Raw genomic sequence first — 22,200 nt, 5'->3', positions numbered from 1 at the left:
GTGGCTGGTTTTCCCATACATCTGCAACGATACTTACACGGCTTTAGTTCTAAACTGTTTGGAAAACACCTCACCTGCTTTCTGTGTGCCAGCTCTTCCTCTTCTCGCCGTTTCCTCTCTTCCTCCTGTTGCCGCCTAAGTAGCTCCTCCTGTTGTCTTCGAAGTTCCTCCTGTCTTTTTCTCTCTTCCTCTTCTCTTTTGGCCCTTATTTCCACTTCTCTCCTCTCCTGCTCTAGCTACAATCATAAGAAAACTATAGCAAGATGCAAGACTAAAGTAGGTCATGCACTCCTACACCATTTTTTGCAGCGATTCCTGCTGGAGATTATAGCAGCTTTAAAGATGGTGGATCAATACCATTCTTTATTGATGATTCCTCCTCGCACCACAGCAGATCTCCTGTCTCCTTATGGATAGGGCGACCATATCTCCTTGTCCCAAATATGGGACAGGAAGATATGGGGGGAGGGGCAGCTCCTTGTGGCTGCACCAAGCCTCCGGGAATTGGTGGCACCACCTCCCAACCCTCGGAGCCCCAGGAAAGGGGTGGCCATGGGTGTCCCCGGCCCCGGGGAAGTTGGCTGCAGGCACTCCCGGCCCTGGAGACCCAGGAAAGCAGCAGCCATGTGCACTCCCACCCCGACCCCCAGCCCCTGAGGACTTAAATACAAGACAATTTCTCCCCTTTAAAAAATAAGTAGAGATGCTTTTTTTGGCATCCCAAATACAGGACAGTCCCACCCAATAAGGGACAGTTAGTCACCCTACCTATGGGCTACATTTCTACAACTTTCTTTATATTGATTTCTTGAGTGTGGGGGAGTCTACCTTAATTTTTGGTTCTTTAAATCAGTTTTCCATCACCAACCCCTTAAAACTATTTGATGGGGAGTCCGCTCCAAAAACAGTGAAGAGTTGCCAAAGATCACACTTTTCACAATGTTAATGGAGAGGGTGTGGGGTCTGGGAGGGAGTTGTGACCAGGGACCGGGGTGCAGGAGGAGGTTCAGGGATTTGGGTTATGATCTGAAGCAGGGAGTTGGGGTATCGGATGGAATGGGGTGCCAGGTGCAGGTCCTGACTGAGAGACTTTACCATAATAGGCGGCTCCTGGCCAACAGCCTATTGAGACTCTCAGGCAGACTCCCCCCACCAGCCACACCCCCCACCGGCCACATGATGCTCAAAACAGACATCTGCTGAAGCCATGAGTCTTGGGGCCATGTGGCCCCTGGGGGAAGGGAGACAGCTTTGCACACTGCCAAGTGTACCGCAGAAAGCTCCCACTGTGGAGGAGATAGGAGCAACACACAAAGCCCCTACCCACAGAGAAGCATATGCCAGTCCCAGCAGACAAACACTCTGATTGCTGTGTGGGGACACAGCAGGCAAGTAGCCTGCTCAAGGCTCCTGATGGGCCACAGGACATTGACAGCCCAGAGTTATTGCGGCAGAAGGAATTTTGCACACCCCTGATCAAACATCTACAAAGAGTTGCTATGAGATGATCCCAATTAGTACATCATACACCCATTTTGTACCACAACTCATAAAAGGTACTACAATATCTGTGAACCACCCCAACAATTAGCAATCACTATACCCTAAGCAATTTTGCACAAGTAGAGGTTGGGATTGGAATAGCAATGAGGTTAGATAATCACTGCTCCTATCTACAAAAGGGGAAGTATAACTTGAATAGTTAGGTTTAATCCAACACTCAAAATAATCTCAATTTAAGACTCCAGAGAGATGTACAGGAAAGTATTACACACAAGTGTAAAATTACAGCGATTAGATTAGACCATCATCAGCATCTTTCTACAGTGCAACTGATATTTTTTGTCAGATGGATGATAGTCGCTGACCTTTGCAGCTTTGGCCTTCTCAATCTGCTGAAGTTGTTCTAGAGCTGGTCCCTGAGCGGCAGAATCAATGGGGAGATCCCAGACACTGCCTCCTTCCCAGACTGCAAAGCAAAGAAGAGAGCATACAGATAATAGCATGATTAACACTCACAAGCAATAGTAAGAAAACTAGCAGGAGCCAACAAAAGAGACATCTTGAGTCTATTACTGGTCTATTATAAATAATGAAAACGTGTGCTGTATCCTTGTAATTACACCCATCCCTCATTTAAAGAGTACTTTACTTATGAGTACTCACTAAAATGAGGTACACGTATACCCACCTATGTTCACTAAATGAGTGAACTTCCCCCACTAATATGAGGAAGCCCTGTATCCCCCCAGCAGCCCCAAACTGCCCCCAGTCTTAGACCCCCCACCACACACCTAAACCACCCCTGGCCTTAGATTCCACCCCCCACGCCCCTCAATGGCCCCAGCCTTAGACATGCCTCCTCCTCCAGCAGCCTCTTCATTGGAGCTGCTAGGCTGGGTGGCTCCCCCAGCCCTCCCGCTCCCAGCAGGTAACAGTCATTAAAACCAATTAACTTAGGTTCAGAAAAGGGCAACTAAAATGATTAACGGTTTGGAACAGGTCCCATATGAGGAGGCTAGAGAGACTGGGACTTTTCAGTCTAGAAAAGAGGAGACTGAGGGGCGACATGATAGAGGTATATAAAATCATGAAGGTGTGGAGAAAGTGAATACAGAAAAGTTATTTAGTTGTTCCCATAATATAAGAACTAGAGGACACCAAATGAAATTAATGGGTAGCAGGTTCAAAACTAATAAAAGAAAGTTTTTCTTCACACAGCACACAGTCAACCTGTGGGACTCCTTACCAGAGGACGCTGTGAAGGCCAGGACTCTAACAGAGTTTAAAAAGGAGCTCGATAAATATTTGGAGGTTAGGTCCATAGATGGCTATTAGCAAGGGGTAAGGTATGGTGCCTAGCCTTTTGTCGAAGGCGGGCGATGGATGGCAGGAGACTAATCACTTGATCATTGTCTTTGGTTCACCTCCTCTGGGGCACCAGGCATTGGCTACTGTCGGCAGACAGGATACTGGGCTAGACGGACCTTTGGTCTGACCCAGTATGGCCGTTCTTATGTTCTTATTAAGTGTTAAGCTTTGAGCACCTAGGCTATAAGGTAATTGCGATCTCTAGTGATTGATATTTGCCTGAGGCAGCAATGTTAAGAAACTGCAAATGGCTTCAACAGCCACACTCAGCTCGGAACTGTCCAGCTGGCTACCCTTAACAAATCTAATGGTGACACATGTTTGCATCCGAACCCACAGGTTGCGAATCCCTGCTCTCCATACACACACTATTTCTGGTGCCAAACTGTTCAAATACATCAGGAAAGTACCTAAACTCAATTGGTTTATGTCAACTTACAAGCACTTAGAACAAACTGGAAACTTTTACATGTATTTTAATGGGAATTTAGTGTAGTTCTTATGAGTTTTCACCTATGAGCAGAAATTTGGGAACCAACTGTGCTCATATAGCGAGGGATGAGTGTATACAAAACAAAGCAGCAGAAATATAGCACTTTAAAGACTAACATGATTTATGCAGTGATGAGCTTTTGTGTGACTGACCCACTTTTTCAGATCAATTTAATTTCCAATATTGATCTGAAGTGAGTTTGTCCCATGAACACTCATCACCAAATAAATCTTAGTCTTTAAAGTGCTACATTGCTGCTCCTTTGTTTGTTGTAGTACAGACTAACATGGATACCTCTCTGCTACTATTCACCTTGTAATTACGTTCAGTAAGAGGCCAATCTTCCTTACTAACCTAAGGAGCAAGGCCTGACCATTCCAATATTTTCCTGGGAAGCACAGGAACATCAAGGTGAGTAGTGGAGTGGGGCTTTGCCATTAAATCCTGTCTGAAGTCCCTGCTGTTCAACCTTCCTCTTTCACCATGACAGAAATTCCTTTGCAATGTAATGTAAAGAAGTTTGTTGCTTTTTACATTTCTTTGGCTGAAGATCCCTGGTAATGATGCACATCTTCTTGCCCTCTTAGCCATTCAAATTAGAATTTTTCCTGGATTATGAGGTGTAATGATGAACTGTTTTTCATTTCTAATGGAAACTGACATCCCAAATGCTGCTCTGTCTTTGCTTTATCAAGTATAAAAGAGATGCAATAGTTTGAAAGAAAGGTCCTAAACCTAGGGACATTCAGAAGTGTTTTTTACCTGTGGGCTGTGAGGCTGTTGACTGAAGCTCCCAAATTGAGCTAGCATCCGACACTGACCTTGTTACAGAAGGCATCACGTTCTGTTCAGATATTCTGTAATGTGAACAGCAAGATTTAACATGCCACTTCCAAAGACAGATCAGCTCAGAGCACACAGTGAAAGCTTTCAGTTCAGTAACATGCCATTGCATTTCCCTTCATTCCCATTCTCACAAACATTTAAAACAGAGCTGGATGCTGAGAATATGAGGCAGAAAGTTCTCTCCCTGTTTGAAGATTGCTCAGTCAAATAAAGGGTCAGTCTTCTAATATGATACAAGAAGTAGGTCACAGGCTATCAATGGCCTATGAAATTCTAGAATTTATCTGCCTCTGCCCGTTGAATTCCAGCACACTATGTCCTCATAACAGTGCTTTATCAATACTGGTCAGGGCTTTGGTGATCACTTTCCCCGTAAAAGGACTCCCTGGGACTTCCACTGGAAGAGTCTTCTCGTTTTCACAAGTCCTCTACCAAACAGAAGCCGGGGACAAAAAGGTATTGAATATCAGTCAGCTTTTTTATAGTTCACACTTACACTGCCCGGAAAAAACAGTGGAATGCACAAGCATAGATATAACCAAGTAATTCTGAAACAGACACCTATAGACAGCAGGAGAACGTCACATTAATGCAATCTAAGATGGACAGTAATCATATGAGATCTAAACACTTACCTCATCTTCAAGGCTTGGAATTGTTGTAAGAGGAGAGCTAGTTGCTGCTGCTGCTGAGATGAGAGGGCTGCTTTTTGCTGCTGTGCTAGCACCTGTGCATATTGTTGTCTTCAAAAGAGAAGCAGAGAGTCACTGGAATTTGTTCACTGTATCTAACTTGGTAACATCCAGGTTATAGAAATCCCACATTATCCTCAAGACTCAGTCCAGTCTAGTCCCCACTAATCCACTAAACCAATCTATATGTTTTCACACTGATTCCTGAAGGACACCACGAAATGGAATTTGGGAAGAGTTAGGGTAAATACAATGAACTGGCCTTCAGGGCAGAACAAAACTGCCTTCCTCTCACCTCCAACCACACCCTCTTACTATTCCTTTCAAATTTGCAATTCTTAACTTACTGCTTTCTGCACTTTCCCCAAAATTAATACAAAGATACTTTATATGCTGACCTATTTTTGTAATCTTCCAGCGAGTCATGACCACATTCCCATTACAGTCACAGACTTACAGATATTAGCAATTCTATATTATTTGCCATTTTCATGACCTCTGAAGGATGGTTTACACCTTTGAGCATAACTGAAAAAGCAACCCAACCTTTAATTGCTTTCTTTACGCTAACCTTCTGCCATATGAGTTGTTAGAAGTGGGCCATACCCCAGAGACACCAACTTCCCACTTCGTTGTACAAAAACTGGTATCAAGCTGCAGTCTTCAATAGGTTCCCAAATCTCCAAGAAACATTGAGTCAACAGAGAAAAAGAGAGTTCTGCGTGGGGTTTTCTATTTGCTTCATAACACCAAAGATCTTCTGTCCTACCCAATTCCAGATTCCGAAGATAAAATTTTCAAGAATAGGGATTCTTTTAAACACGGCAAGTTGCTATGTATGTTTCTATCTATCTATAGCGTATATCACCAGAGTAATTAAGAACTGCTTAAGGAACAAGAGAAAGTGATGTGTGCCAGGAGGTGGTTAACTATAGGTTTTAAGATCACAGCTGTTGGTGTGGCACCATTCCCAGCCCTCCTATCCAGGGAAGGAAACAAAACAACTTTCAGGACCCAGATTATTAAAACTGCAGAGCAGAACACAGCCACTGGCAGGTCTCTGTGACTGATGATCTTACTGTATCAAAAACTGCTGGTACTGGAGGTGCTGCATTTGGTACAGGGCCGTAAGCTCTTGTTGTCTAGTTAGTCGCTCCTGGTCCATCTCGCCCTGTGTTTGGAAATAAGCCACTATTAATTATGTAAATATTTAAGACTTCTAATATTGCTCTCAATAGGTGATGGAAAGAAGGACAAACAGTATACATCAGCACATAAGCATCAGACCACATTTTGATCAAAACTTCTGATCATCCAAAAACATATGCAGTAGCTGAAATACGCAGAGATGCATAGTTTTTAATCAGACATCAGAGGCCCTAATGCCTCCATACAACAAAACACATAATAGTATGTTTAAAATTAAGTGAAAACAGCAACCCCTCCCATCTCTTTCAAAAGTTGCTGTTTTCTAGAGGGTTCCAAACTTGATATTGACAGCCTAACAACTTATAAGATTAAAGATTTATGACAGTCAAAGAATAATAGTTCTCATTTTAAAAAAAATCATTGTTTGATGTGTGATGGTTGTTAAATGCTTACCAACTGTGGGGCTGGCGCTGGACCAGGTGTGAAGGGAACTCTGCCCCACATTTTCATGATTTCTCCAAGTGGCTGGAAGCTCTCATCACATGCTCTCTTCACCAATAGGGACATAGTGAAATACCCAGCCTGGAACCACTCAGTCATCTCCTGGTTACTGAAGGGACCTGCAATATCACCCACCAATACACGAAGACACAAAAGTCAAGTTCAGTGTGTACAGAACCAAGAGTACTGAACTCTAAATAGGCATAATATCTAAATATCAGTAGCTCCAACCTTCAAAGTCCCCCTTGCACTGTGCTGAATGACTTATGGGACTGCACCTTGATGCCAGATCCTAGGTCTGCTCCTTCAAACAGCTAGTTCAGCACTTCTGACAATAAAGACAATGTGCGTAATTTATATGGTGCACCTTGTACACCATTTTTCTGTGGCACCTTATAGATTGCCTATAACTCTATAGTCTAGCAGGAGCCATAGGACTTTTTGCTAACACGGCTCCCCCTCTGATACTTGTCACCATTTTTCTGTATAACTTACACATCTTGGGATAATATTTTGGTAGCGGCAAGGTGGATGGGAAGAAATAATTGCTTACCTTGTAATTCTGCTTCTCTAAAGATATTTTGTATTCCTCAGTTTTAGCTCCTTAGCAGAAGGCTGCCAGAACTCACCCACATTTTAAGACTGTTTTATTTTTAAAAGTAATGATGCAGGCGCACCCCACCCATTGGAAGCTGCACTTTGCCCACCCACCTCCTAATTTAACTTCATTCCAGTCACTTCTTTCAAATGCAATGGAGACAAAAATTCTAATAAAGCCATTAAAGATAGCCCACACCAGATCAAAAATATGCAGAGAAATATATCTGAGGAAAGTAATGTCCAATATGAAGGACAAAATAGAACATTGGTAAGAATCCTGCAAGGGGTTGTCTTCAAAGAAGCAGAATTACAGACTAAGTAATTTTCTTCTCTGTGGAGGATTCTCTTGCCTGTAGCATAAGCAGAAGGAGAAATATCCCGGAAGAAAAACACCTGAAACGTTGGACAGCATTCTTTTTAGAGGCCAAATCCAAGCAATTAATTATACTCAATAAGCCAATGCTTCGACAGATTCCATTGCCAATAAGGCACAGCCTCCCACAAGAGATCGTTCCAACTTCAGACAAGGAGAAACACCCAATCATTCTGAGGGCAACATTTACTCATGGCAGTGGGTGGCAAGCAATATCCAAGTAGGATCCTGATTTGTGTTCTGCCTGAGATTGTTCTATTAAGGTTTATCACCTGAAGCCCAGTGGCTGCAACCACCATGCTGGAACCAGCCGAATGAGGCAAAGATAGAAAGGGTGCAGAAATCTTTAACGTCCTTGTTGATACAGAGCCACTGAAGAGTTTGCTCACACAATACAAGCATGCCCTCAGTCTGCATTCAGCAGCGTACTATTGACAAGAATCGTAGCTGACTTTAGACTCAATTCAGCAATTTTCACTTGCATGTCATTGGAAATTACGACTTCTTTGGCTATCTCCAGAACTACTCACGGGTGTTGCACCTTCAGCATTAGGAATAGATGTCTTTTATCCACACTGACCAGAAACACATGCTATTACAGGAAGACTAAAGTGGTTTAGTGCCCTGTATGATCTGTTTTCCTCCATAAGCCTCAAATCTGTGGGTGTTCTAAAATAGGCAAATGCCTATTTCCAGCTTCCTTGGGAAGGGCCCCAGATTCAGTCTTATTTTGGTAAGGACTTCAAAACTTGAAGCAGGACAAGAAACGGCAGAAGGACAGGTAATTGGGATGATGCACCCAAATGAGTTATGTGCTGAAGTGGTTCATTTAAAGTCTACTGGTGGTCAGTAAGTTCCTGACAGAGATTGCTTTAAGGAACTTCTGTTTCCATCCCAAATATTTTGATCACTTTAGGTCAAGTGCAGCTCTCATATCCCCATTTATCTTTTGGAAAATAAAGAAGATGCCACAATCTTTCTTGCTTAGTGGAACTGTTTCTACATCTTCAATACACAGATGATGAGAGATGTCCTAATTTGCTTTCAGGAGCTTGTTCAGGGACACTGATACCAGGAATATTACAAATCTATCTTTTGTGTGTCACAGCAAATCTAGTGTGTATTCTCCAATACTGACATCTTAATATGCAAGAGTTTATAGATTTTCAGTCCTATGGTATCTAGGAGGTCTGATTAGCTATGGAAATGTAAGAAGAGAGAGTCAGATATGTTCCAGCTTAAATTTACGGATGAGTAATGAGCCACAAGGCAGACTACAGGGCACAGGATGTACTGGATAAAGAAATAACTCTTACAGATCTCTCTCACTACAGCTGCAAAATTCCTGCAGCAATCGTTTTTCTCCTCCCTACACAGCAGCATTGCTCTCTTTCCCTACATTTCATGGTTTGAATAAATTTGCTGTGAACTTCTCCTAACAGTTCTATGAAGCAAAAGAGGAAGTGGAAAGGGCACAGACCTACCCTGAATTTCTCCTTGTGGATCCTTGTAATACCACTTCTGCATAGCTTCATGGAGTAATGGCATGGAGGAACCCTTTGCTCTGTGCTCTTGAAGTTTTGCTGCTAGTCTCTCATCATCCAATGCGCTGTCCTGCAGATATGCCACCATTTTCTCGGCCTGCTGCAGTAAAAAGAGCAAGAGACATGCTAGAAAATAGTGCATTACAATTAGTGTACACACAGTGGCATAAGATGAAACTATTAAAGAAGCCTGGTGTCAATCACAATCACTCAACATTAGTCAAGGGTGCTGCAAAATCTATGATAAAAACTAGGCAAGGTGGTATACCACCAGGACTAGTGAGCTACAAACTCATATTTGGTGGGCTACAAGAGAGTTAAACAGATTAAAGAACTGCACCTTTAATAATTTACTCCACGGGTCTAACAACTCAGTTCAAGTCTCACCCGTGACTTTAGAAAAACCCAAGTCTCACAATAACCTTGTAAGTTAGATATTGTGCCCATTTTACATATGGAAAACCTGATAAAAAGTGATATTAAAGGGATTTGCCCCAGGGTTCTCATTAATGGGAGAGTCAGGAATAGAACACGTAAATGGATATAATGGTATGCTAATCACTAGACTATGATCCTGTTCATTCAATTGTTACAGAATGCAGTTTACACATGAGTAGGAAGAGGCACATATTTCTTCTTCTATGATTTCTAAAATGCTATACTGCATGATGTGGGCATACAGAAACTCTACTTATTACCTGAAGGCTATGACACTTGGGTTTACTCATGATATATTAATGAATGGAATCTCTAGTGAAAGATTATGCTGGTGAGAGAGGGTTACCCATTGCCAGAGTTATGATTTGACTTAGGACTTTTGCTAAAGGCATAAACTGTTGCTGGACTCCACTGGAAGCAAAACAGTGCCAGAGGGAACCTAAGATATTAAGAAACTGAACTACAAGCTTTGATTCTTTCTCAACATAACGACTCAAGCACAGAAGTAGCCTAAGTATGAAAGGATTTGACAAACTATTGCACACAAAGGACAGTACAAGTTATATTCACCTTTTTTTTCCCCAGTTCTAAATCATCAGAAACTGCTAATTCATTCAGTGTTCTTCCACTCTCTGACATGCTATAAACACGGAAGAATTTTAAAAAATTACAGAAATTTTACCTGCTCTAAATGTTTGAGACCCTCTTCATCATCTGGATCAGCAGGAATGTTGCCCATGCCTGGAGCAGCTGAGACAGATGTTTGAACTGGTTTTAGGGTAGGATTTATATTGGAAACAGGAGGAGAAAGATGAACAGGAGAATTTGTAGCTGGAGGAATCTCTGGCAAAAGTTGAACAGAATGGGACAGATCTAGAGAAAGAATTAAAAATGCAAAATGAAATGCCTCTGACACATACAAATCATAGGAAAATAGCTCTCACAAAGTTAAATATTTGAAAGAGATATCAAGCAGTAACCTGTCAGCACCAGAATAAAGATCACCGCATCAATTTAATAAAAATTGGAAGCAGTTTCAGCAAACCTTTTGAGAGCAGATGAGCACCTCTTCTAGTTTTCTGCCGCAAATACTGACCTTTGTGGTCTTTCTGAAAACAGTCTAACCCCCACTCCTTCCCAGGGATACTACCCAAAAGTCATACGCCTCTCGGTCTATTACCTTGTCCTCTACTTGGCACTTTGGATGGCGGCATGCTCTCGGTTTTATTTTCTCTCTCTTCCATTTTTTCTATTCGTTCTGAAACACACTCTTCCTTCCTCTCAAACAGGCTGGCCTGCAGTGGTTCTTGGGGCTGGAGTTTTGGTGGAGTACCTGAACTGGTAGGTGGTGAAGATGTACTAATTGTTTCTTCTGATGCCTCTGTAAAATTTGAAGGCTTTGGTTTAATTTAAGAGATTGAAATATAAGAATGCAGTGTAATGGATTCCCAGAGAAATCATTCTTACCTGCTGTTATTGTATCTCTTTTATCTCCCTCCCTCTTGGCTGCCTTTTCAAGCTCTTTGGCTTCTTCACCATGGTCCGCTTCAGAGTCAGAACGTTCCTCGCCTTCTTCCACAGGTCGGAAATCCATTTCCTGTTCCTCAGGGATTGGCTCCTTCTGAACCTTCTATTGACACAAAGACATGTAACTTTCAGACTACTTGCCACAACTGGAAATGTCACATACAGGAGGCAAAGTAAGTTCTCACCTTTAAGGACAGAAAAGCCCCAGATGAGTCAAATGTTCCCATTTCTTCTTCCGCATCTTCCAAACACCATTCAGGAAGACTGTCATCCTCCATACTGCCACTGCCATACCGCACTCGTCGGTAACTCCGCTCATCATCCCGGTCTCGGAATTCAAATTCAAACCTCCGCCGTCGCTCCATAGGTTCTCGCCAACCAGCAGAACGAGGGCCATCTGCAGAGGAGAGTAGAAGTAACTTTACAAGACAGTTTCCTAGGGCAACAGTTTAAAAGGATGACGAGGTAGGTAAAAATGGGACAAATAGTGACAAAAATTCAGAATGTCACTACAGGATATTATCTACATGTCAATGAGCACTTTAAAGGAACAAATAACTGGAAACTATTTCCCTTACAGAACTCCAGATCTGAAGTCCCTATTACTGTTAAAAGCTCACCTTAAAATGGAATTGAATGTCATGAAATACGGCCAAAACACCAAAACTATGCTTACAAAATTAGACATGATTTAATTCAGCACGATAATTACATCAGTTTCTGGTATATTTAAGAGTGAAGGGGGAAAAAAGCCTCCATCATATCCCACAGCTGTTCTTCTCATTCTTTTTACCCACCCACCCACCCACACACAGAGCACAACACTTCTTGGAATGAGGTTTTCTATGCCTTTTGTCACCACAAGGAAGGATGGGTGAGTGAACAAGACACAAAAAGTAGACTAACCTAAAAGCCTTAAACAGCCATTTTTGAGTCATGGGACAGTGAAACCTGACATACTAGTCTGTGGGATGAGGGGAGGACAGGAAAATTACAACTACTTTTGAATCCTATTTTATTCCTAAGCATATTCAAGGGGGAATTTTGCTAAACTCCAGCCAAGCCCACTGTGCCTTTGTCACATTCCCTCTCTCTAAGTAGTTGATGAGAACCCTCACAGCAGCTGTTACGGGAACAAGTTCAGTGGGGGAGCTAAGCTGGGGAACTCAGTCCCCCAACTCCATTTACCATAATGCAGTAACAATTTTTAAAACTGCCCACTTAAGCACTAATAGCAATAAGCAAAATCTATTTTTATTTTCAATTTACAAATTAAGACTGTAATGCTAACAACAGTGAAAATTAAGTGAAACTTTAAAATTACATTATAACAAGTAAATGCAAAGGGTAGGGCTCCAATATTGGCTCACCTATACTGAATATAAATTTTATAGCTATTTTTCTGGTTAGATATATAGCTTAATATATTTAGTTTATGCCTTCAAATATATATTAATGGGTTGTGCAATATAACCCATTAATACTCTGACTGCAGCCTTAGTATTCTGATACGCAAAAGTCTGGTTTTTTTCTGTATTATTTCTATATTCTGATTTAAAGTTAAAAAAAAAAAAAAGTTAAGAACTCAAAGCCTACTCTCTTGATATCTTTCATTCCAGATTAAAATCTCTAGAAAGGTTTAAGCAAAGATGTAAATTCAGTAAGCATGGATTAATGGCGGGAAAATATTTCTGAGAACTCCAGAAGAAGAGATTGTCTCTGCAATAAATGCACCTCTTTAGCAGATCCTTTCTGATGAAAAGTAAAAACTCCTGACACTTTCAGTAGTAATAGTAGTAAACCTCTTCCACTCCTACATCTTGGAGCACAGGCTGTTGACGACCATTTGCCAACTTCCCATCTTCGGCAATCTTTTCCAGTTCTGGCCAGTATATCCTGTTTTTTTTACCGGCTGCCGTCAGGTCTCTACATCAGGTGCTTCTTGGACAACTTCTTTTCTTTCCTTGTGGGTTCCAACTCAAGGCTTGTCTTGGGATGTTGGCGGTTGGTTTCCTAAGGGTATGTCCAAACCATTGTCACCTTCTCTTTCTGATGTCTTCTTGGGCAGGAAATTGGTGAGTCAGTTGCCACAGGTCCTGGTTGTTGATGGTGTATGGCTAGTGGATCCGGAGGATTTCATGGAAGCGGTGTCTGATAAACTCTTTGTTGTTCTCCAAGTTTCTGCTCCATACAGTTGGACTGATTTGACATTGGAACTGAATAACCTGACCTTAGTCTGAGTTCTGATCTGCTTAGAATTCCAGATGATTTTCTTGAGAAAAGCTGTTCTTGCTTTCCCAGTCCTCACTCTCACATCAGCATTGGCACTCCCCTCTTTATCGATGATACTGTCCAGGTATGCAAAGACCTCAACTTCTTTCAGCACTCTTCCAGACACAAAGTATAACTGGCTCTAGTATACTGATGCTGATTTTCAAAGTCTTAGCTTTTCCCTTGTGGATGTTCAAGCCAACTATAGCGGAGATGTCAGCAAGGTCTTACAACACTAACACTCTTGATGAGGCCTAAAACATGCAGGAACCATAAAAACATTTTTTCTAAATGGTGAACTAACAAAATGTAGGGATTACAAGAGATAACATGTCTTGTGTGGAATTCTTACATGATTTGTGAAAATTTTTATAGAATTTAAAGCAAAAAATCCCAACATCCTGATAAGACTAAGGAAATGTCCAAAACTTGAAAGTCCCTCTACAATGATAAGCAAAGAAGATGAGTGTGAAGCAACTAAATGGAAAATGTACAGTGAACTGAAACTATGTCTTGAGTGTAAAACCAAAAATTCTAGCTATGACAGCAAAACAGAAGCACAAGGTGGCGGAAAAAAAGCAGTCATATAGCACTTTAAAGACTTACAAAATAATTTACTAGGTGATGAGCTTTCGTGGGGCAGACCCACTTCTTCAGATCATAGCCTTACCAGAACAGACTCAATATATGAAGCACAGAGATTCTAAAGTTATCAAGGTTGACAAATCAGAAGAGCAGAGGGACGGGGGGGCGGGTGTGGGAGTTAAGAGTTAGATAAAACATCAAACTGTGTAAAAGAGTACTTATAATGGGTCAGGTAATTGCTGTCCCTGTTTAAACCACATGTTAGTGTCAAATTTGAATATGAATGTTAGCTGTGAGCATTCCCTCTGTAGACAGTTGTTAAAGTCCCTTTTCAGTAGCATACAACTTTTCAGATCTTCAAAAGTCTGGCCCACTCCATTAAAGTGATGGCTAACAGGCTGTGTATTTGGAGTTTTCTGATGTCTGTTCTATGCCCATTCATTCTTTGTCAAAGTGTGTTTGCAGCCTGTCCCATATAAATGGTGCGTGGGCAATACTGGCACATGACAGCATACATGATGTTAGCCGAGGAACAGCAGAATGTGCCCATGATTCTGTAATTAACATGGTTAGATCCCGTGATGGTGTCTTCAGAATAGCGGACAAAGTTGGCAATGGGGTTTGTTGCAAGGAAAAGTTCCAGGATTAGTATTATTATGGTATATCCTGTGGTTGCTATTGAGAAGTGCTACATGACTTTTTGTTTTGTTTTGTTTTGTTTTGATAGAATACAACTAACACAGCTATCTCTCTGCCACTACTCAACACGCCAGGGAAAAAGTTACTTTCTCAAAACTGTTGTTCTTCAGGATATGTTACATATGCCCATTACTCTACAGGTATGTATGTGTCCGGTGTATCATTGCAGGAAAGTTTTCCCTATCAGTACCTGTAGAGGTAGCCCTGCCCACAACCTGGCTCCTTGTACTTCAAACAGAGGGTATAAAGGGCAGAGCCAACCCACCCCTCTGTCAACTCCTTTGCACCAAAATCCAAATGATAGGCTCTGCTGTACTAGGGATGAAGGAGGGGTCATGTAGTAGACATATGCAATACACCCCAAAAAACAATACTTACATGAAGCTGAATAACCATTTTCTTCCCTGTTAGAGCACTTGCATATACCTATTGCACTGTAAACGACTCCCACAATTTCCTGCATTCACCTCCTCCCTTGATACAGTGGTAACGCATACTGCCTAGGCCAGTGCTTCCCAAATGGTGGTCTGCAAAATCCCAAAGGACCGCAAAGCGAAAACAAGCATTGCATGGTCAAGGGTCGGAAATCTGCAGCTCTTTAAGCAGCCATTTACAGCTTTGGATGCTGGCAGTGCTGACTCCTCTGTAGCTCCCTGCCCTGCCACTGCTGAAAGAGTAGAACTAAATTTAATTGGTTTAATCACTAGCAGGGTCGTGGGAGGGATGTGGCCATTAAACAAACTGAATTTAGTTCCATTATTCCAGCAATGGCAGGAAGATGCAGAGAGCTCTTTGCTCACACCGCTACCCAAGCGGCCACACCCCTCTGGTGGGCGTGGCTCAGATCATCCACGCCAGCTGAACACCTCCACACCAGCCTTCCTTCCTCTGGGTGCACATGGCCACCCAACATAGGCTCCCCAGCCAGCGCCACGGATGGATTAGTCCCAGGGGCAGGTTTGGGGCTGAGAGAGCTTAAGCCTAGGAATAGTGGGGAGGGGTTGGTGGGATGAGGGGTAAAGCTTGAGGACAGGGAAATAGGTTTGGGGCTGAGAGGGGTTAATTCTTGGGAATTTTGGGGGCAGATCTGGGGCTGAGAAGAGAAAATCCTGGAGATTTGGGGGGGGGGGCGGGTTTGAGGCTGAGAGAGGTTCAGACTGGGGATAGAGGGCCATATTTGGGGCTGAGAGTTTTTTCGAGCAGAATCTTGAATTGCTTGAAAAAAGTAAACACTTCCTGTCAAAAACTGCCAAAAGAGAATCAAAATGCAAGAGGAGACTCACAAGTTAGCTATTATATATCCCGCACCAGAGCAGTGCACACATTTGGGGAATCACTCATAAAACCATGTGCAAAAGATACTGTAATGAGCATGTTGGACAAAGAGTCTTGTCAAAGAGTTATTTATGCGATGCATGTCCACCACAATTAGATGAGTCCACTGATGTTGCAGGTCTTGCAGTCTTCCTCGTATTTGTCCATTATGATTTTGATAGATATATTGAAGAAGCCTTGCTTTAATGCAATTTTTGCAAACCAATACAACTGGTGAGAATATATTCAAGTGTATCGATTAACTTTATGAAAACTCATGGAATAAGCTGGGAAAAATGTGTTGATGCATGCAGTGATGGTATCAAAGCAATAGTAGGAACAGTGGCTGGTACTGTAACACTAATAAAAATATAGCACCAACAGTCACTGCATTCTCACAGACACGCAATGTCACTAGGAATATTTCTCCCCCTTTTAAAAATGTGTTGAATGAAGCAGTACACATTATAAATTAGATAAAAACTCAACCATTACCAATCAAGACTGCTCAAAATTATGTCTGAAGATATGGGTAGTCAGCACACAGCCCTGACTCTACACACAGAAGTCAAGTGGCTATCGCAAGGCAAAGTGCTTGTTAGATGATCTGATTATATGAAAACCAGATTGAAATCACGTCAGATGGCCAATTAACACAAAAACAAAGAAGTTGCTCTGATTATACTTTGGGGTGACTTATGTCAATAATACTCAGCTTTACCAGGACGTGCAGTTCATCAGTTGTTACCCTTTGCCAGCAAATACTTATGTGAAACTGGGTTCTCAAATTACACAGCAACAAAAAATGAACTACAGAAATTGAGCGAATGCTGTGCCAGGTATGTGAATCCAACTTTTCAGTACTAAAGCAAATATAAAAAATTTGCCAAGAAGAAAAAACACCCTTTGCATTGAAAACTGCCAATACAATGCATATTAGTTGAGCTTTATTTTTGTACACATTAAATGCAATTTTTGTTTTTAAATATGTGCAATTAAACTAAATGTTGATCTCATGACCTTGTTTAGCATTTGTTTATTATTATCCTTACTTGTATTTCTACTTTTTCAGCTCCATATAAAAGACTGTTATAAGGGAGTTTTGCAAAATTCTTTCAAGTTTAAAAGAGTTTTATGACCAAATAAAATTGGGAAACACTGGTCTAGGCAATGTACGGACTGAAGACCATGTTGAGGCTCTGCAGAAGTTCACAACGGGGACATTTCTCGTAAATGCTATGGAGTCTGAATGCACTCTCAATGAGTGTGCTGTCAACCTCTCAGGAAGCATGATACTCTTTGCTGCATAAAATAATGAAATGCAGCTGGTACTCCCTGTGCTCTAACAGGAAATTCAAACTGTTCCCTAGAGCTTTCTGACAATTTATTCACAAACTGAGATGCTGCCTGCTCATTAGAATCATCATCATACTAGGTTAAAAAGGCCTGATGATTGACAGTATGGAGCTGCAATCTCATCACTGAATCTCTCTCCCTCCACCAACATGATCTAGCTTTTATGCATTCTCTTATTTGGGGGGAGGGTGGAGCTTTGGCCGACTCTTGACAGTATCTCTCAGTTACTGCAGTTACTACTAGTGAACCTACCAGAAGATCTAAATAAAGCTGCTTAAACCCCAGGATGAACTTGGAATTTTCATTCTGTAAGTTTAGCCACTGGCTGAATTGATTAAAGGTTTTGCTCAGACTCTTGGTAGTACACAAAATGAACTCACTGACAGTCAAGGATATCTATTCTGCCATAGCCGGGTGCATAATGTCAATATGCTTAGGAAAATTCCATTCCATCAGCTCCACTTGTACACCAAGAGATGCTGCCTTTCTGCTAAGGAGCTCTTTGTAGACTAAAGCCATGAGATACAGAGGATGCCTCCAGCACCTGAACTTCATCCAGTGATGGGGATGATGTACTTAAAAGGAGAAAAGGAAGAAATCTCCTGAAGCTGATTTTCCACTGCTAGAGTTGCTTGTTGCTCTGAAGCTAGTCAGGGTAGGTCTCCTAATCCTATGTCAGCAGGTTAATCAGTATTAACAAAAGGCCTCTTGGCAACTACACAAGAGAAGCCTCTATTCTAGGTGATTTGCTTCTATGATGAGCATCCCCCAAGGTATCCAAGATGGCCAATGAGAAAACTGATATGGTACTGGAACCCAGTTGTGTCTCCACCATGCTTCACAATCACTGGCTCTATTCTTCTGTAGCACTGACTATAAGCACAAGAATGAAATTCTGGAGGAAACCCTGGAGTCTCTGAAGTGTGACACCTAGACCTCTCTTTGGACTCTCAACAATAAGTATAGTCAAAAAGCTGTGGCAGATCATTAGTGAGAGAAGTGCTTAGAAACTGGGACTGGAAACCAGAGATACACAGAGGCTGACCATCATAACACAGTATGGTCCCAGTTTCAATTTGGGTGTCTCCAGGAGGGAGGGAGAGAGAGAGAGAGAGAGAGAGAGAGAAACACTGTGCACTCATCTAACTGTGGCAAGGATGATATGGAGGTCTTGAAACAAAGAACTTTATTTCAAGTGACTTAACTTCAGAACCAATTAAGCAGATTTGAGCAAGGATCTTAAAAATTTAAGTCTGTGGGTATAAGAAGATTGCTTTAACAGCAGTAACTTTGCCTTTCTTCTTGATCCCAATATGCCTGTCTGTGAAGTATCAAACACTGACGAGACTTTAGGCAACTGCCTCTGTCTCACTACTAATAAAAAAGTAGTATTTTCAAATAGAAGTTGAACCCCCTGGCCCACAACTCTTAGAACATGATCAGGGCGGTCAATGCTGGGCCCTCTGCTCCCAGGTTCTGGGGATCTGTTCTTCACTTGCCCAGCAACACTCCTGGTCCCAGCTTACCACTTGTTCCCTGAGTGCGCTCCAGCCCTGAACCACCCATGGAATCAAAGATGATGGTGGAACAGAGATGCTGGATTTGGAATACCCATTATTTATTAATCGAACAAACAAAAGGGAAGTGGGAGAACTGCAAGCTGCTTATCCCATGTAGGAGTAAGCCATATATAAATTCATGTGTGTGTTGCCCCATATCGTCTAATATTTTCCACCCATGTGCAGAATAAATTGTTACATGCACCAGGGTTTGTGCACATGTGCACCACCTACACAAATGCATGCTGCCCACTATTGGCAGGGATGGGTGTTTTGATAATCAGGTAGGGGGTACGTGCATCTGTCCTAGATGGCCGCTCAAGTGCTCAGCTTACAGGCAATACTGGTGCGGCCTGACACTTCTTTAGATTGTTTTAAACCCATAAAAGAGAGTCAAGTATGTACATCTTAGTACGTGAAACTATGCAGAGGCAATTCTCAAAGCAAAAGGCTGAGCTAAATGAATGGAGATACACAAGTTGTTGGAAGAGCTTTATCAATTATTTCTAGTACCATATATAGCTCGTAATATCTAACGACTCTGGAATAGGCAAGTGGAATCAGGTTATACCATTGGTGATTTAAATTGCCTCTTCAGGGCAAAAGAGTAAACTGTATTAAACTGTTTTCTAGGATCTATGAGGAAAATGCAAACGAGATGGTAGCCCTGAGCTGTAAGGCCAGGGTGGTATACCTCTTAACTCCTCCACTTTCATGCCAGAAATTTGTCAATTTCAACTCAAATGCTAGAGAGTTTTTCAAAATATGAAGCATTCTAAGAATTATAGATTTTATATCTACTATTTATGACTAACTTATAATTATTTAAAGCAGCAGAAATGTAACACTTTAAAGACTAACAAAATGATTTATTCAGTGATGTGCTTCCATGGGACAGTCTCACTTCTTCAGGTGTCCCTCTTCTTTGATGTGAAGAAGTGAGTCTATCCCATGAAAGGTCATCACCGAGTAAATCATTTTGTGAAAGTGCTGCATTTCTGCTGCTTTGTTTTGTTGGAGTACAGACTAACACAGCTACCTCTCTGTTATAATTATTTAGACACAAAATTGAATCACAACCAGAAAATAAGGTTTCTTATCAACAAATTACAGAGAACTTTCAGAATGTTTCTATGGGGTTTGTCTATGATGGAAGTGCTTTCCATACACAAACATCTCAACTTCTAACTCCATAGAGTAACCAGTTAGTACTAGTTAAGAGTGCACATAGAGTGCAAGCCTAAACTGGGTAACACCTCACATCTGATTACCATGAGGGGCTGGTTTAGCAGTTTTAATTACAAAGCGCAGTATGTCTGAGGAAAGGATAGAATAAATCAATCAATCATTCTCCATGACAAAAACTATTTCTGCTTTACCCACATAACAGAAAACATCTGATAACACATTAGTCTGACCCCAGGGCTGATTGCTAACTATTAAAACAAACAGATAACAGTTTGAGGGGAATGTGAATGGAGAAGGGGAAAGAGTGTGCAGTAGCTGCAATAGCTTCATAGCTTACAGCAATGGTCATTCTTTGGAGACGTCAACAATGTGAATCCCACCTGAAAAAGTGCATTTGTTTCATGTGAGCAAGACTGGATTCTTAATATATATTTCAAATAGCATCTATTGAGGCCACACAGTTCATGTGCTGCCTCAAGCTCTTGCAGGAGGTCATTAAAGGGCAAAGCAGTCATGATTCTTTCAGTTCTCTCTCAACTGAAAAACCTGTACGAGTTGAAGGCTCTAAAGAGCAGGAATGGAAGCTGGGCTTTGGGATCCACTGCTAACAACTGGATACATCAAACATCATTTTTCTCCCAGTGCCAAATACAGATTTGGAAAGACAACTTGTAAGTTGGACTGATTCAGGAGAACTACTCAAAATACTTCAGAGCTGTATCTCAGAAGAGGTCTGAACTCATGGTCCCCATAGACTGTTCTACAGTAGGGGTGGCCAATACTTTTTGATGGGGGGCCATTACAACATTTTTATAAGTGGTCAAGGGACACACTTTTTTACAGAGTGGGTGTAGGGTCTGGGATGGAGGCTTGGTGCAGAAAGGAGCCAGGGTAGGTGACTAGAGTGTAGGAGACAGTGGAAGATCTGAGTGGGAGTTTGCATGAAGAAGGGGGTTGTGACCAGGGGCAGGGTATTGATATGCAGCATCCAGGAGAAGGTCTGGGGGCAGGAGAGAATCCTGGGCTTGAGGTATATGAGGGGGTACAGAATCTGGGGGGGAATTAGGGGTGTGGTGCCAGAAGCAGACTCTGGTTGGAAAGCACTTACCTAAAGCAGTTCCTGGGCAGCAGCACCTCAGGTAAGCTTCCCTGTTTGTCAGGAACCCCAGCCCAAAAGCTGTTCCATGTGGTTCTCTGTCCTGGGGGCATGGGCTTCCTGCTCCCGCCCCCAGCAAAATGTTTCAGCTCCCATTGGTCAGACACTGGCCAATGGGAGCTGAGAAATTGTGCTGCACTGTACCAACCCTCAGCAAAATCTCTTAAGTTCCAATTAATCAATTTTGCACATCTGGCCAAGAGAATCTGAGAGATTTTGCCAGGGGTGGGGTAGTGAACCTTAATTTCTCAGCTCCCATTGGCCTGTTTCTAGCCAATAGGAGCTGACAGAGTTTCCTAAAGTGGTGCAGGCAGGGGCGACACTTGAACCTCCATCCCCCTTTGCAGCCCTAGGGGCCTGACACTGGTCACATTAAAAGGCTTGGGGGGCCAGATGTACAGGTAGGGTCACCCATGAGCACATGAAGATTAGTCATTGTTCTGACCAAAAAAAGGGTCATTAGAAAACCTGCCTCAGACTGCAGCAGATGCAAGGTGCACTCAGAGGCTCAGAGCGTGTATGATATAGCTCTTTCAGCAACTTCACTACAACAAGGTGAGAGAAGTCCCCACATGACTTAACAGGCATGTGACAAGCTGAATTGCAGTGAGGTGGACTTTAATTGAACTAAGGGAGAGACGTTAGGTAGTCAATGATCTTAAGCATAAAGGCCTGGGATGGATCTAAATCATTTTGGACTGCCCATATTGAGAACCTCTACAAGCTGGAGGAATACGTCCTTCTGATAGATGTTCTCCTATTTTGAAATAGCACTTTTTGAAAAGCTTAAAGAAGCAGTCAGTCCTTGGTGCCTAGAAAGTGAACAGCTACAAAATCAGGTCAGTGATTTCAAGTCTTGGAGTAAGAGAGACTCTGATTCTGTCGCCTGGGATCTGGATGAACAACTACAGTAGCTTTGTGAGTCAGATCTGCCTCTCTCAGTGCAGACTTACTAGAATTACTGCAACTTTATCTCTTGATTTTGGAATCCACCACAGGAATCAAGAAAAACGATCGGAAGTCCTAGAGCAAGCCCTT

At 42.1% G+C, this 22,200-nt stretch overlaps 1 protein-coding gene across 3 annotated transcripts in view; it reads right to left on the bottom strand.

The window, feature by feature from the left end:
• GIGYF2 (GRB10 interacting GYF protein 2) overlaps positions 1-22,200 on the bottom strand; it is a 166,707-nt gene that overhangs the window by 42,545 nt on the left and 101,962 nt on the right. For all 3 annotated transcript variants that reach the window (XM_075004672.1, XM_075004673.1, XM_075004675.1), the window contains 11 exons: positions 11,220-11,431; positions 10,975-11,137; positions 10,688-10,888; positions 10,190-10,380; positions 9,010-9,169; positions 6,505-6,671; positions 5,982-6,073; positions 4,846-4,953; positions 4,127-4,221; positions 1,869-1,969; positions 75-236 (listed from right to left, as the gene is read on the bottom strand). In XM_075004672.1, coding sequence (XP_074860773.1) covers positions 75-236; positions 1,869-1,969; positions 4,127-4,221; positions 4,846-4,953; positions 5,982-6,073; positions 6,505-6,671; positions 9,010-9,169; positions 10,190-10,380; positions 10,688-10,888; positions 10,975-11,137; positions 11,220-11,431 — 1,652 coding nt within the window. The remainder of the gene's footprint in view (positions 1-74; positions 237-1,868; positions 1,970-4,126; positions 4,222-4,845; positions 4,954-5,981; positions 6,074-6,504; positions 6,672-9,009; positions 9,170-10,189; positions 10,381-10,687; positions 10,889-10,974; positions 11,138-11,219; positions 11,432-22,200) is intronic.

Source organism: Carettochelys insculpta, chromosome 10 (genome assembly GCF_033958435.1).
Source record: "Carettochelys insculpta isolate YL-2023 chromosome 10, ASM3395843v1, whole genome shotgun sequence".
Taxonomy (NCBI): Eukaryota; Metazoa; Chordata; order Testudines; family Carettochelyidae; genus Carettochelys; species Carettochelys insculpta.
The sequence above is the reverse complement of the archived record's forward strand: the minus strand, read 5'-3'. Positions and strand labels throughout refer to the sequence as shown.